Here is a 16,240-nt window from a genome sequence, read left to right as displayed (position 1 = left end):
AAATGTTGTTTTAGATTTAGTGTGAACAGCATTCACAATTAATCTAAAACTATAATTTATTCTTTTTTTTTTTTTTTTACAAAAAGGGTATCTATATATACACCATATCAAATTAATTAAAATCTGAATTAATTAAATGTTACCTATTATTAAAGAAAGTAGAAATTTCCTGATTTTAAGTATTTTTAAATAGTAGAAAAGTATGGAAGCCCGTTTCCGCCACTGAATAAAAAATAAAAAAGGTAATTACGACTTTTGTTTTTATTTTTTATTCAGTGGCGGAAACGGACCCCCCCACCCCCTCAAAATTGGACTTTAACTCGCAATTGCGTGTTATTAAGTCAGAATTGAGTAGGGTTGGGTATCTAGAACCGGTTCCAAATTTCCAAGAACCGGGTATTCGATAAGACGCGTGCATTTCGATTCTGCTTAACGCTTCCTGCGTTCGCATTTTAATGTGATTAATGTTATGTAGGCTGCTGATTTTTGCTCATGTTATTCAGCTGCAACATAATGCTTTGTAAAAAGACAGAAATGTTTGACTTAATTTTTTTTTATATTGGATTTTTTATCTTATTGGAATCGAAACTAGGAATCGATAAGAATCGGAATCGATAAAATTCAAACGATACCCAACCCTAGAATTGAGAGATATAAACTCGCAATTGCGAGAAAAAAAGTCAGAATTGTGAGAAAAAGTCGCAATAACCTTTTTTTTATTTTTTATTTTTTATTCAGTGGCGGAAACGGGCTTCCATAGAAAAGTCTGAATTCACTTAAAAACAATATAAAAAATAAAATAAATGTTCTCTTATTTTAATTTGAATTACATTTTAAGATGATTCAAATTAAAAAAAAAATTCAATAAAAAAATATTACTGTGGGCGGGGCTATTCAGAGTGACAGGACCAAAATAGAAAGCAAAATGTCTCATTGTGGTTGTTTAGGATCAAAACTCTGATTGATATGAAAGAAATCGTAATGCAATGAGCAGTAAATCCTGTGTTGTTCCTGGTTAGGATGTGGTTTAATGTGAAACCGTGCACTACAGATTAAACAAACCACCCCAGACGGCTAAAGCTCACATCAGGTTATTACAATATCAGCATTAATGCTAATACCATTGATTACAATCAGAATACAAATCCTACATGGCAAAAAAGATATATCGATATAAGATCATTTCATAAAAACGCACTAGTGCAGAGCGAGAGAGAGGAATGGAGGGGAAGGGAGCGGGACAACAGGAAAAAACGGGATCTCCCATAGGAGAGGACAGGAGCTGGAGAATACGGGAATCTCTCTTAGAGAGCCTCACATAGTAGTTTCTACGATGGTGTGGCTGTGTTTGGTGAAGACGTGGATGCCGTTGGGGTCCAGCGGGTGAAGCAGCTCACTGTTCTTCAGGCTGTACTCCTTTGGGCGAGAGCTCGCACCTCCTTTAACTGGTGCAGCCACAGCTTTGATCCGCTGAACACAACGCATTATTTGATTTGAGGACATATTCAAATGTATAAATGCAGTGACAGACAGTAGCTATTTAGATAATAGCTGATAATGGCCCAGAACTGAACAGCATTCAAATTGAATCGAAAATCAAAAATATTTTTAGGATTTTTTAAAAATTATTTATTTGTTTGTTTGGAAAACCAGTATCTACGTTTACAATACTAACTTAATGAAACTATATTCACAGATTTAACTGTTTATTGTTTTTTTTGTTTTTTTTTTAATCTGAATTACATTTACTTTTTCTTAAAAGTTTTGAAAATTGTATAAAACGTTTAATAAAATTAAAATAAAAAAGAAAGTAAATTAAAATAAAAAGCCATAAGTTATTATAATAGATCATTTTAAACTAGAATGACTCTAGAAATTATCTATTTATTATTATACCAACGTAATTAAAAAATGATTAAAAAGTAGATTTCAGAAATTCCCTGATTTAATTTTTTTTAAACATTTATTATATAGGTGAAGTAGAAAATTCAGAATTAGTTTTTTTTTTCTTAAAAAAATTAAGAGAAAATTAAAGAATATTTAATAAAATATATATAATGTAACGTAAATATTATCTATAAATATAGAATTGCTTAATATAATATATCCTTTAAAACTAGAATGGTTGTTTCTCCGTGAACAATACAAAAGTCAGAATGAACTGTTTTCTTAAAGAAAGTTTAAGAAAAAGTTCAATAAAATTAAAAATACATTTAAATAAAAAATGTAATTTAAATAAAACCCTTAAGCTATTATAATATACTTTAAATGTAGAATTACTATTTTTTTTATAAATTAAATTTTTACATATACCTTTTATATATCAAATATTATATATACTTTTATATATCTTTTTTTTTAATCATCCTAGGAGACAAAGGTTTTGCCCTTATGCCGAGTTCACACTGCACGATTTTCAAATTACAATAGAAAGAATCGCCGACAGCTCTGTCTGGTGCAGGGTTGCCAGGTTTTCGCTACAAGACCCGCCCAATTACTACTCAAAACTAGCCTGATAATAGCCCAATTGCTTTCGAGGGGGTCCCCCAGTAAAAATCGCATTCGGGGGGTAAAATACTAAAATTTTTTGGTGGGGTTCTCCTGGTACAATTCACATTCCAGGGCCTAAATATCACGTTATTGGGGTCACTTCAACCTGCTGATATAAAACACAACCGGCGGCAATCGCAGATTTGGCAACACTGGTCCGCAAACTATGTTTCATATAACTCCTCCCCGAACTTCCCGCTGCCCTGTATCTTGGTCTCTCATTGGCTGTAGGTCATCGCTGATGTGTTTTTCAGTCAGAACTCATTTCACACAGCGTGATTGTGAATCGCGTGAACAAGCACCGATTTGCCTCCGATGTCGGGCATTTGTTGGCAAGTGAAAAATCGGGCTAAAATCGTGCAGTGTGAACTCGGCATAACTTGAGAATCATCCTAATGTCACAGATATATTGTAATTTTCTAATAACAATATGATCAAAATGCCGATAGATGTGTATGTTTGACGTGTTTTATATGCAGCTCATGACTTTCTCACCTCTATCAAGGAGCCGTCTGATTGGATGATTTTGATGACGACCATCATCGGGATGCAAATCATAGAAGTCAGCGCAAGAGCCCAACCCAATCCAATGGACCAATCAGGATACTCGTAAAACTTGTTATAGGTGAGCGGCTTGTATTTCACCAATGAAAATACAAAACAACCCTGAAATGGAAAAATGAGAAGACTCAAAAACCATTGCTGTTGGCCATATTTCTCAAGCAAAAATTGCATTCCTTCTCACACTTACCACACAAAGGACGGGAGTGATCAGCATCCAGCTCCATTTCATCCAGCTGTTGGGTCTGTAGCCGATCATGTCCTCTATAGCATCGTAGAAATTATCAGCCCCTGCAAACACACACATGCAGTCAAGATTTGTGCTGTGGTCTTTATTATGCCGATTTCATGTGGGGCCAGTCATGGGTGAAAAATAGAGATGTGAAATAAGCCCAGAGGACTGATGTGATTATATAAGATTAATCTCAACAAACATTGTTAGACTGCTGATTGAGCAACATTAATGAGCTTAATGCAAAGATCATAAGATGAGCTCAGGGTTTATGCTGTAAATACAAGTGACCGCAGCATCTGTTTTTGGAGAGACACCTGTTTAATAATTGTGCATATAGTGTGTGTTTATGATTGTTTACAATGTTTTATTACATGACTCTTTAAGGCTACAAATACCTTGAAACCTTGGTGATTTGAATGATGATTTGTGTATCTGGGTATGTGATGCATAACAGCCATAAGCTCTTTTATGTATCAACATGATGACCAGCATTCAAAAAATTGGGGTCAGTAAGATTTTTTAAATGTTTTTGAAAGTCACTTATACTCATCAAGACTGCATTATTTGATCAAACATACAGTTAAAACAATAATATTGAGAAATATTATTATAATAAAAAAATCAGTTTTAATATATTTTAAAATTAGGAATTCATTCTGACTAGTAACCACAAAGACCATTTATTTGAAAAAGAAATCTTTTGTAATATTATAAATGTCTTTATTGTCATTTTTGATCAATTTATAGCATCCTTGCTGAATAAAATGATTAATTTCTTTAAAAAAAACAAATTGCATTGTCCCCAAACTTTTGAATGGTGGTGTATATAAGGGAATTTTCAAAACCCTGCAACCGGTCACCATTTCATTTTTTGCCTCTTTTATTGAAACCCCATCTAGTCGAGCACTAGTGTATATATATATATTAGGAATATATTATAGTCATGAACGTTTTTTCTTACATAATTAAGAAAAATGTAAATTAAATTCAAATAAAAAGTTATTGTAAAATATCCTTTAGTTATTATAAAATATTCTTTAAAACTAGAACGACTCTTCTATAAAATAGATATTTATATAATACAAAATTAATTAAAATGATTGATTTCTTTTGTTGTCAATAAAGTAGAAATTTCCTGATTTTATAGGTAAAGTAGAAAATTCTAAATTAGCCTTTTACCTAAAAAAATTAAGTGAAAATTTAAGAAAAAGTGCAAAATAAAATGAAATGAAATAAAAATCATAAGCTAATATTGAAACCCCATCTAGTCGAGCACTAGTGTGTACTTACCGTAAACCCAGGCTACTGCAACACATTCAAAGAATGCAACCCAGAGAAGGCACACACCGCTGGCGGCGTAGTAGTCAAACAGCTGGAAGACGTACATGCCACCCTGAGAGAGACAGACGCACATTCAGCATTCAATCAACACAAAACACACTCCTCCGTCTCGCTCTCTCTTACTTTAGTGACCATGGTGAGTCCCAGCAGGTAACTGATGACGCAGATCACAGCGATGAAGATTTCTCTCCGGTATCCCTTCCTTAGGAGGGATGGGTACAGGTCCACCAGAGAGGTGATCTGACCCTCCACTTCTACAAACTGATGGGAGAAAACTGATCGTCAAAGATGATTGACAATTAACATACAGTTTGGACTGGCGGTATGGTTCTGTTCTGGGCAAGAACTCCCTGCGCCTCCATGCAGCCTAGCATGGATGAGAGCAGGGAGAGCAGCGATAACCCCCCCAGGGGTAAACAGAACCAACATAAATGTATTGCAGATGTTGTTAAAGTTCAATAATTTTATGTACACATTTTAGAATTAGTCTTATTCAAAGGAGAATCAGAAGGCTGAATCCTGACTGACAGAGGAGGAGTTGGGGATGGAGGAGGGTAATTAGCTATTGAGCAATGTGAAAACTGCTGATAACACTGAGGGACCTTATATATGAATGCTTAGATAGGTGTCGTATTCCTATAGGTAGATGGGGATCAGCTGAGAGCTTGACTAACGTGACCTGCCAGAACTAATGCTACGCTTGATTTGTAACATTTTAATTTTAGTTCAAGTGCTTTGCTAGTTTTTATTTGTTTTTCTTTTTTTAGCCTTTATTTATGTCTAAGCTTTTGTCATTTTAGTACTTAAACATACTTATTTCAGTTAGTTTACATATTTTTATATTTTCAGTTTTCATTTTAGTTTTAGTGCATTTGTCATTTTTTAGTACTGTTTGTTTTTTTATATTTCCATTCAGCTTATCTATTTCAGTTAGTTTACTTATTTCTTACATTTTCAGTTGTCATTTTAATTTTAGTAATTTTATGTGCTTTTGTTAATTTTAGTACTTTTTAAAAAATATTTCTATTTAGCTGAAATGTATTTATATTTCATTTTTAGTCATTTTATTTCAATTTTTTTTTGTTTTTCATCCACTGTTTATTTTATTTTGTTTAATTTCAGCTTTAATTCAATGAATGAAAATGACTGAATTGTTTTAGTATTAGATCATAACACTGGTAAGGACTTAAACTGTGTACAAACCAGCGTGACACTGAAATTGAAAATGCTTCCTGAAAAAATATATAAGCAGCTGTAATGACCTGTCACTGGTCACTTGTTGTGTTTGTTTGGATACAATAAAACCTCATTTAAAAATCTATTCTATATATTCTATGAAAAAACAAATGAACATGGAATAGGGAGCTTTTGTCATATATTGCTATATCATGTTGTGCCTGGTTAAAGACAATACAGTTATAAAGACGTGTTCACACTGAGTGATTTACAGAACAATGCAACCATTTAACTTTATGTAAATGAGAAGTGATGTGATTTGGACAATACCAATGTTTGTGAAGCAGAGGTCATGTGATACACTGGATACTGCAGACCAGTACAGATGCCTACTAGTGACCATCAGTACAGCATTGTTAGTTTCAGTCATAGTTTTTGCATTTTGACGAAAATACTTTAAATGTCACATTCATTCATTTCAGTCAGTTCAGTACTCTGACTGAAATGGCATATAATTTTAGTCGACAAAAATAACATTTTAGTTGATATATGACAAAAATATGTCAAACAGTAACAGCACAAACTTTAAAATGCATGAACATTAAACAAAAAATGTTAAACCCAGCCATGCTCAAACCTGAGCTCTGCAGTACTAGTCACTGTTAGAAGTGACTGTGTTGTCATTTTATCATGCTTAGAGACTGTTAGTGATTTTCTGTTTTAGTGACTTTAGGATACTGAATTGCATTGTTAGCGGCATATTCACAAGGTTTTGTGAACGGACAACGCGGGATGGACTTTTTCACTGGCGGAAGTGTTATTATGGATTATGGACTTGTATTTTTTAGCTAGAAGCAATGGTTTGAAGTTAAAAATGTTTTTATGATGGATTTGTTTCTTACAAACGTGCAGCTTTTGGCTTAACAAGATGTTAATTGTTGGACTGGAGTGATGTGGATTACTTGTGGATTATTCTGATGTTTTTATCAGCTGTTTGGACTCTCATTTTGACGGCACCCATTCACTGTACAGGATCTATTGGTGAGTCAATTTTCAGCACATTTTCATTTTTGGGTGAACTATTCCTTTAAGCAACTGTTTTGTTTTTGTATCTTTTAGTATAGCTTAAATTGAGTGTGTAAGTGACACTTATTATGATCTTTTTCAGGTTAATATGTAAAATTATGTATAACTTAAGAACCGAAAAAAAAAAAAAAACCTTGATGATTATCCATGATTAAACAAAAAAACACTGCTTTAATTGGACAAGCCTCTGGAAGTTATCTGAAATAAAGTGTCCTAATGAACAAACAATGGTGACATTTGACCCTTAACTGTGGAAAATCAAAACATGCGTGCTTCAGCACAGTCTAAGGCATAATAAATCTTTTTTGACATCTTTTCTTTGCCTTCTGCAGAGTGAATGACATTCATAATAATGGCACCCTTATTTATGTCCACACTGTTGTGGCTCTCAGTGTCTTTGCTTGGGTGTGTGTGTGATGTAGGTGTAATTTCATACACACACACACACACACACACAAACATACGCAAAAGGAAATGTGATCCACCGCACGTTAGCTTTTCAGCAAGTCATATGAGACTGGAATACCTTCAGCATCTCGTGATATGTGAGTGTGAGGGTGTGTTTGTGGGAGGAAGCCCAAAATATAGCGGCGTAATTCCTCGACGCTAGCGCACAGCCACAGAGAGATGATGTTTCACATCAGGACTCAACGCTATGCTGTAAAGTTATGATCTGCTGGCTTAACCATCTCAATGTTTGCAGTCTTTCATTCCAACACCAGGACACTCATATGTCACACCACCCAGAGGACATTTTTATTACTCAGAGACTTAAAGGGGTCATATGATGCTATTTGAAAAATAATGTGTTTTTTGAACATTAAAGCATGTCAACATATTCTGTTACACCAAATACACAAAATAATGATCTTTAAAAAAGCATCATATGACCCCTTTAATGGAGTTTCCAATTATGTTTCAGTGGTAAGTTCACCCAAAAATGACTTATTTTATTTGTTTATTTGGATCCTCATTAGCCACTACCAAGGTAGTGGCTATTCTTCCTGGGGTCCAACAAGTAAAAAACAAAATTACGTTAATCCATAACAATAAAACCCAATACAATAAAACATAAAAACCCAACATTCAGAACATCAAAATCAACAATTTACTGTATACTGTGCCATTAAATATTTTTTTAACGATTTTTTAAACCTCATTTTAGTTATTAAAAAACCTGTAATGTCCGATGGCAAATAATTCCATATTTTCATTCCTCTATACATTACAGTCCCCAAAATTCAGAACATCAAAATCAACAATTTACTGTATACTGTGCCATTAAATATTTTTTAACGATTTTTTAAACCTCATTTTAGTTATTAAAAAACCTGTAATGTCCGATGGCAAATCATTCCATATTTTCATTCCTCTATACATTACAGTCTGTTGCTTTGCATTAGTTTTTGAAACAGGAAGCAAAAAAATATCCTTTTGATGCATGCCTTTTGTTAAAATCATGACTAACAGTACTATACAAAAGTTGACAGTACAGTACACTTGGAACTCTCGACACTGAAATATTTCTTATAAAACAAAGCAGAGAAACAATTGTCCTATCCTTCACAAGTAGCCAAACTAGAATGTTGTGCATTCTCATAATATTAACTTCTATTACAGTTCAGAGTAATTCGTGCAGCTCTGTTCTGAACTAACTGTAGTTTTTCCAAGCGTTTACTTGATGTACTCGACCACACCACTGGACAGTAGTCTAAATAAGTAAGAACCATTGTTTGCACAATTTGAGAGATGCAATACTGTGGTAAAAATTTTGCACATCTCTTAATAACTAATAGACTTCCCATAACTATTACCATATTTTATGTGTTTTGACCACTTCAGCCTACTGTCTAGCATAACTCCAAGACGTCTGATTTCCTCTACCTGTTCAATAGGCACACTCTCTACAGACAAATTTAATTGAGTTTAAGTTTAGAATTTGATCCAAACAAAATACTTTTGGTTTTTGTCAAATTTAGAACCATCTTATTATTCCATACCCATTTTACCACTAATTGTAACTCCTCATCTAAATCAACAGATAATTTTTCAATTGATGTTGCTGGTAGATATAATGTTGTATCATCTGCGTACATAACTGTCCTGGCTCGCTTTAAAACCAAAGGAAAATCATTGGTAAAAATAGAAAATAACAATGGTCCTAAACAACTTCCTTGAGGCACACCACATTGCAACTCTTTCACTTCCGAATAACTTCCATTATAAAATACACATTGCCTCCTATTAGTCAGATAACTTTTACACCAATGTACAGTCTGAGAAGTAAATTTATAACATTTACATTTTTCCAGCAGTTTATGATCCAATACATCAAAAGAAGAGCTAAAATCTAACAATACTGCTCTGCTCCTACTAAATTATTATCATCAGTATGTAGTAAACAATCATCTGTCATCTGTGTTAATGCTGTTCTTATTGAATGTCCTACTCGATATGCATGCTGAAAATCAGAGAACAAATTATTCTCCTTTCTCCTTGTTCACAGACTATCGTTTCAAACACTTTACTAAGAACTGGCAGTAAACTTATTGGTCGACTATTAGCACCATTAAAACTCAGTGCTGCATTTTTCTGTAAAGGAATAACCTTTGCTTCTTTCCGAGCTAAAGGAAAAATGCCTTTTTTAATACTGATATTAAAGATGTGGCAAACTGGTTCCGCCAAACAGCTGGCTGCTAATTTTACAAGGCGGCCATCTAAGTTATCCATTCCCGATGGTTTATCTATATTTATGGTTAATAATTTTTGTTCCACTTGTTGTACATTTACTTTGTTCAATTCAAAGCATAGGGCTGGCTTATCACTTGATATTTTTTCAGTTTGACTGTTTAATGTTTAAATCACCCATCAAGTAAATTTAATTTCCAGTATCACATACATTATCAATCATATCACAAAATTCACTTAAATAACAACTGTTTGCACATGGTGGTCTATAGCAGCAACCAACAAATAATGATTTGACAAATGGTAACTGTACTTGTATCTTCTTTTGTGTTCAGCAGAAGAAATAAAGTAATTTAGTGGGAGTAAATGACAGAATGTTAATTTTTGTGTGAACTATGGCTTTAATTTAATTGCAGCGGGAAGTGAAGGTGTGTGTTTGCGTGTGTCGATCTAACCTGACTGTCTAGGCCCAGCAGCAGAAGCATTATGAAGAAAAGTATGGCCCAGACCGTCGGCAGTGGCATCATTGTGACAGCCTTTGGATACGCAATGAAGGCCAGACCAGGACCTGACAAACACAGAAAGAAAGGCGTGTGCTAAAGAAAAGCCTATCACATGACATACTAGCAGACTCTCACAAAAAAGGGAAGAAAACTTCTTATATAAATATATATAATATTATATACTGTATACTGTAAAAAAAACATACATTTATATTATAGATAAAAAATTATAAGATAAATATATCAATGTATATATATTTGTAAATTTATATATATATATTGTAAGTGTGTGTATATATTTATTTATATAATTTATATTTTAGATTCATTTTATAATTTTTTATTTTTGTATTTATATACACGTGTATTAGTAGTGAATATATATATATATATATATATATATATTTTTATTTTATATATTTATATATATATAATACACATTTCTAAATTATATGTATACCTTACTACCCTTGTCTGTGCACTTTAAGCAATTTCATGACTTTTTACATATGGTAACCGAAATGCATTAAATGTGATTTTCACATGATATGCACGTTGTTCGCTGTTGTTTTTTTTTTCTGAGAGAATCATTTACTTTCTGTGCTAACTGACACGGTGCTCCAAATGCTGTTGAAAGCGCTTCATATAACATATAACACACAAGATCAATGACAATCATAAATTAACTTTCTCCCTCTCATTCCAAGAACTGGAGGTTGGTGACCTTTGACCCTGAGCATTACCTGACTCGGCCACATCGGCGATGGCCACGCCCTGCTCCTGTGCCATGAACCCCAGGACGGAAAAGATGGCAAAGCCTGACACGAAACTGGTACCGCTGTTCAGGCATCCGAGCAGCATGCAGTCCCTGAACACACACACAATGTTTGTAGAATAAATAGACAGCATATAGCTATAAACATGCATTGAAAACATACGAGTCCTCACCTGTAACAGTTATACTTGTACTTGTTGTAGCTTCCCAGTGATGTCATCGCACCAAGACAAATAGCATATGAGAAAAAGATCTGAGTGCCTGCATCAATCCACACCTACACCAGCCCACAGAGACAGAGATTGCAGTTTGCTACATCACATTTCCTTCAAATGCAAAACAACACTGCACAAAGATTTCTTTCTGTGTGTTTCAGTACCTCAGGGTCTTTTAGGCGGGTCAGATTGGGGTAAAGGTAAAACTTGATGCCCTCGGCGGCACCAGGCAGAGTCACACCGCGAACCAGCAGCACAATCAGCATGAGGAAAGGAAACGTCGCTGTGAAATAGACCACCTACAGACAGACCGAGAGGAGGCCAGAGGGTTGGTGGATTTCCATAATGAATATAAAATAATTATACACCTACGTAAGGCACAAATGAAACCCGCAGAGAGCTACGTACAAACTCTGAAAGGAAGGCTTGTGAAAGTGCACACTAATTGGGTCTTATTCACGAAACACGAGCAGAATGGATTTCTGTGTAATTCGCTCATAAAATCGTTTAGTTTTTTCCCGCAAAGCGCTGCATTGAATTGAATGGTTTTACAAATTATTTACACCGAAATCGGTTCTGCTCGTGTTTCATGAATGAGGCTCAGTGCGTGTCTGCGATTATAATACTACAGTTTCTAGACTGAAAGAAAAAAAAAAAAACTTAATCTAGAGACATTTTCACGTGTACCACCAAAACGTATGTCTATCTATTTCATTTCAGTTGATTGTGTAAAGCCTTGGTTATCTTGGGATGTCTTATGTGTTTTTTCACACGATGTGGTTGGATTTTTAATTATAAAACCTTTTAAAGGTTTGTTAAAGACTCTGTAAAACCGTTTTTTTTTTTTTCTTAAAAAGAAATGTATACTTTTGTTCAGCAAGCAGTAAAGATTAATATTTCAAATGCTGTTCCTTTGAACTTTTTATTCAATCTTTGAAACAAAAATATTAAGCAGCATAACTGTTTTCAAGATTAATAATAATAAGAAATGTTTATTGAGCAGCAAATCAGCATATCAGAATGATTTCTGAAGGATCATGTGACACTGAAGACTGGAGTAATGATGCTGGAAATTCAGCTGCGCATCACAGGAATAAATGACATTTTATATTATATTCAAATAGAAAACAGTTATTTTGAATTGTAATAATATTTTGCAATATTTCTGTTTTTATATTATTTTTTCGACTAAATAAATGCAGCCTTGGTCAGCCAAAAAGTGTCTTATTTCAAAAACATTTAAAAATGCTTACTTCCCGTTACAATGGCCAACAGAGGAACAACAGGAAAGAAAACTGCTTTCAGATTGGGTTTCTAAGTATTCAACACATTTAACATGTTAAATCTGAGTGATCCAAGGAAACAGGAATCAAAGAATCGGATTTTGCGGTTCTTTGCTACTTCTGTAATTAAACACTTGCTAAGATTTCAGATGAACCAAGGAATTAGGACTTATTGAAAATTGGGGGAGCCATCTTGACTTATGAATATGAATATTAATTATTTCTGATTATTATCTGATTTATTGAAAGGCAAAGGTTATTGCTTGCAACACTCATTTGGCTTCTACTTCTACTAGTCATTTTATGTGGTTGGCTACAATTTTCAGTCTTAAAACATAATGACCATTTCTCAAAATGTGGGGGAACAAACTTAGGCATCTCCAAAAGTGTAATGGCCTGCTTTGTGACATTATGGTGGACTGTTCTCGTCCTCTCACTCACCTTGCCAGTGGATTTGACTCCTTTCCAGATGCAGAAGAAGCAGATGATCCAGACGGCCAGCAGGCACAGTGCCAGCTCCCACTTCAGACCGCCGACCTCGTCGATCCCCGAAGAGATGCTGAGGACGTTCCTCCTACAGGTGACATGAGAGTGATGAGAATAGGCGCAGAGCGTCCGTCCCATACACACAGCCTCAGGACGGCGCTCGATACTCACTCCCAGAATTCGGTGACCGGCGAGGTGAGGTTGGTGAGGCTGGTGACGTTGGCGGAGAGCCAGAGGCTTTTGTTCTTGCGGACGGTGTCCTCCACGCAGTTCGCCGTGTTCCAGCTGTGTCTGCAGCGGGCCCAGGGCAGCTCGTGCTGGAAACACTGCAGCAGGTAGTACAGACCCCACGCCAGGATCACGATGTAGTAGATGTTCAGCAGAGACACGATCACGATCGAAGCGTAGCCGATTCCTGATGCACATACACAACACAAGTCAATAGGAAAGCACTGTTTGCTTTCACAGTTCATCAGTGTTTGCTCGAAATTACTTACGTAAACTGGTCATAATTACACATAAATGACATCTAAATGTATATAGTTTTTTTTTGTATCTAAATATATATAAATTACTCCAGTCTTCAGTGTCACATGATCCTTCAGAAATCATTCTAATACAGTACGCTGATTTGCTGCTCAAGAAACATTTGAACAGTAGTTTGTATAAACTACATTATAGTCTAAATAGTATATTTAAATATGTAAATATGAAATATATTCAGGAACTGTATCTAATATTAGCCAGGAGAAATAAATAAATACACAAACTGGAAAATTTGACATTTATTTGCTTTAATTTTATGTATTTATGTATGTATTTATTTGTTTGTTTATATATTTATCTATATTGTTTAATTTATTTTACATTTATTTTAATTTAAGTGTTTAATTTTGATCAATTTCATGCTCAAGAGCCATTAAGTAAGCATTATTGATATAATGTTCTCTCTTGTAAATGTCAGCATCGTTGTTCTCTAAGCAATCTGTAGTGCTGTCCTGGAACTAACAGTCCCGATGGACTAACCAGACCAACACAAACCAACAATGGCTCATCATTAGACTGCCAGCACTAGAGCAGCTCAGAAATGAGAAGACAAGCGTCACTGCATGTAGCCTGTCTTTGTGTTAGCGATATGAATGATACCTCACATTATGCGGTCTGTTGACGAGATGTGCCACATCTAAGCAGAGCGGAGCACAACGTGAGACTTTATGAGACAGAGAGCCTCTGTTTTCTCTAAGGGCCCTGCTGTGTGTTAATGAGTCAAACACAGCTGAAGCGACTCTATTCTCAGAGCAATGAAGCTTCACCTGTTGGCTCTGACACTGCGTCTGAAATCATATTTTTAGTGTTAGTTTTCTAGGGCTGAGGGCAGTCAGAGGGCCGAATGCCAGTTTTATGCTATAATTAATACAAAGTGGCACAAGCTCGCTCCGCGGTGCCAGGAGCCGCCGTGACAGCTGACAACAGAATGCCAAACGTGCGTTTGAGTATGCAAGAGAGAATGGGCTCACGGTGGTAGGAAATATCACTCATTTGCGCTGTATGTGCTAAATAAAACCCAGCCACGTGAGCGACATGCCCGTGCAAGTGTGTATATAGAGGTCAGGCACTAAAGTAATAAAAAATCTCCTAAGACAGGGCTTTTCAAAATGGGGCCCGGGGACTCCCAGGGGTCCGCAAGGGATTGCTGGGGGGTCCATGAAAAAAAAAAAAAAAAAAAAGAGGTTATCTAAATTAATTAATTCTTTCATTAATTGAGTTGATTTAAATAAATAATAATAAATTAAGACATTTGATTTAAATAAAATAATGAAAATATATAAAAACATTCAAATGAATAAAATTGGATTTAAATAAAATGAATGTGATTTTAAAAATAAATCTTAGAATTATACATTTGATTAAAATAAATACAATTTGATTGAAATACATAACTAAATAAATAAACAAAATAATTGGATTAAAATATAAATAAATAAATATATTTAAACATGATTAAAGTAAATAAAATTAGATTTAAATAAAGAAAATATCTCGGATAAAAAATTAAATGTGATTTAAATAAATAAAAATAAGAAAAGCAGTGTAAAAATAAATAAAAATAAGATTAACTAGTAAGATTAACTAAATAAATAAATTGGATTAAAATATACAGTTTTATTTAAATAAAGTAAAAGTTACAAATAAATAAATAAAATTTAACTAAATTAAATAAATGTAATATTTGATTCAAATTAATTAATTAAAATAAATAAATACAATTTGATTTAAATACATAACTAAATAAATAAACAAAATAATTGGATTAAAATATAAATAAATAAATATATTTAAACATGATTAAAGTAAATAAAATTTGATTTAAATAAAAAATATCTCGGATAAAAAATTTAATATGATTGAAATAAATAAAAATAAGAAAAGCAGTGTAAAAAATTAAAATAAGATTATCTAGTAAGATTAACTAAATAAATAAATTGGATTAAAATATAGTTTTATTTAAATAAAGTAAAAGTTAAAAATAAATAAATAAAATGTAACTAAATTAAATAAATGTAATATTTGATTCAAATTAATTAATTAAAATAAATAAATACAATTTGATTTAAATACATAACTAAATAAATAAACAAAATAATTGGATTAAAATATAAATAAATAAATATATGTAAACATGATTAAAGTAAATAAAATTTGATTTAAATAAAAAATATCTCGGATAAAAAATTTAATATGATTGAAATAAATAAAAATAAGAAAAGCAGTGTAAAAAATAAAAATAAGATTAACTAGTAAGATTAACTAAATAAATAAATTGGATTAAAATATACAGTTTTATTTAAATAAAGTAAAAGTTAAAAATAAATAAATAAAATGTAACTAAATTAAATAAATGTAATATTTGATTCAAATTAATTAATTAAAATAAATAAATACAATTTGATTTAAATAACAGAATAAATAAAATAATTGTATTCAAATAAATGCATTTAAAAATTATTGAAGTAAACAAGATTTGATTTAAATAAATCTGTTAAAAATAAATGAATAAACAAAATTTCATATATTTTATTCAAATTACTATTTATTGTAATAAATAAAAATAAAAAAGGCAGTGTAAAAATGTAAAAATAAATACGATTGAACTAACTAAACAGTAATACTAACTAACTAAATAAATAAATATATTTGATTAAAATAAAAAAATAAATTAAATTAAATTTAAATAAAAATAATAACAATTAATACAAATAAGACTAACTAATAAGATAACTAAATAGATCAATTTGATTAAAATAAAAATTTAATTAAAATTTAAAAACTATATATATATA

At 32.8% G+C, this 16,240-nt stretch overlaps 1 protein-coding gene across 1 annotated transcript in view; it reads right to left on the bottom strand.

Annotated features, from left to right (window-relative positions):
- Nucleotides 1–848: 848 nt before the first annotated feature.
- Nucleotides 849–16,240, bottom strand: part of LOC107696920 (sodium- and chloride-dependent taurine transporter-like) — a 24,404-nt gene continuing 9,012 nt past the window's right edge. The window contains exons 4-14 of the mRNA XM_016497492.1: nt 13,071–13,314; nt 12,855–12,987; nt 11,295–11,429; nt 11,089–11,192; nt 10,884–11,008; nt 10,093–10,205; nt 4,811–4,948; nt 4,637–4,739; nt 3,302–3,402; nt 3,046–3,216; nt 849–1,470 (exon numbers count right to left, since the gene is read on the bottom strand). Of these exons, the coding sequence (XP_016352978.1) occupies nt 1,315–1,470; nt 3,046–3,216; nt 3,302–3,402; nt 4,637–4,739; nt 4,811–4,948; nt 10,093–10,205; nt 10,884–11,008; nt 11,089–11,192; nt 11,295–11,429; nt 12,855–12,987; nt 13,071–13,314 (1,523 nt within the window). The 3' untranslated portion in view covers nt 849–1,314. The remainder of the gene's footprint in view (nt 1,471–3,045; nt 3,217–3,301; nt 3,403–4,636; nt 4,740–4,810; nt 4,949–10,092; nt 10,206–10,883; nt 11,009–11,088; nt 11,193–11,294; nt 11,430–12,854; nt 12,988–13,070; nt 13,315–16,240) is intronic.

Source organism: Sinocyclocheilus anshuiensis, unplaced genomic scaffold, assembly GCF_001515605.1.
Source record: "Sinocyclocheilus anshuiensis isolate Anshui unplaced genomic scaffold, SAMN03320099.WGS_v1.1 scaffold1083, whole genome shotgun sequence".
Taxonomy (NCBI): domain Eukaryota; kingdom Metazoa; phylum Chordata; class Actinopteri; order Cypriniformes; family Cyprinidae; genus Sinocyclocheilus; species Sinocyclocheilus anshuiensis.
The sequence above is the reverse complement of the archived record's forward strand: the minus strand, read 5'-3'. Positions and strand labels throughout refer to the sequence as shown.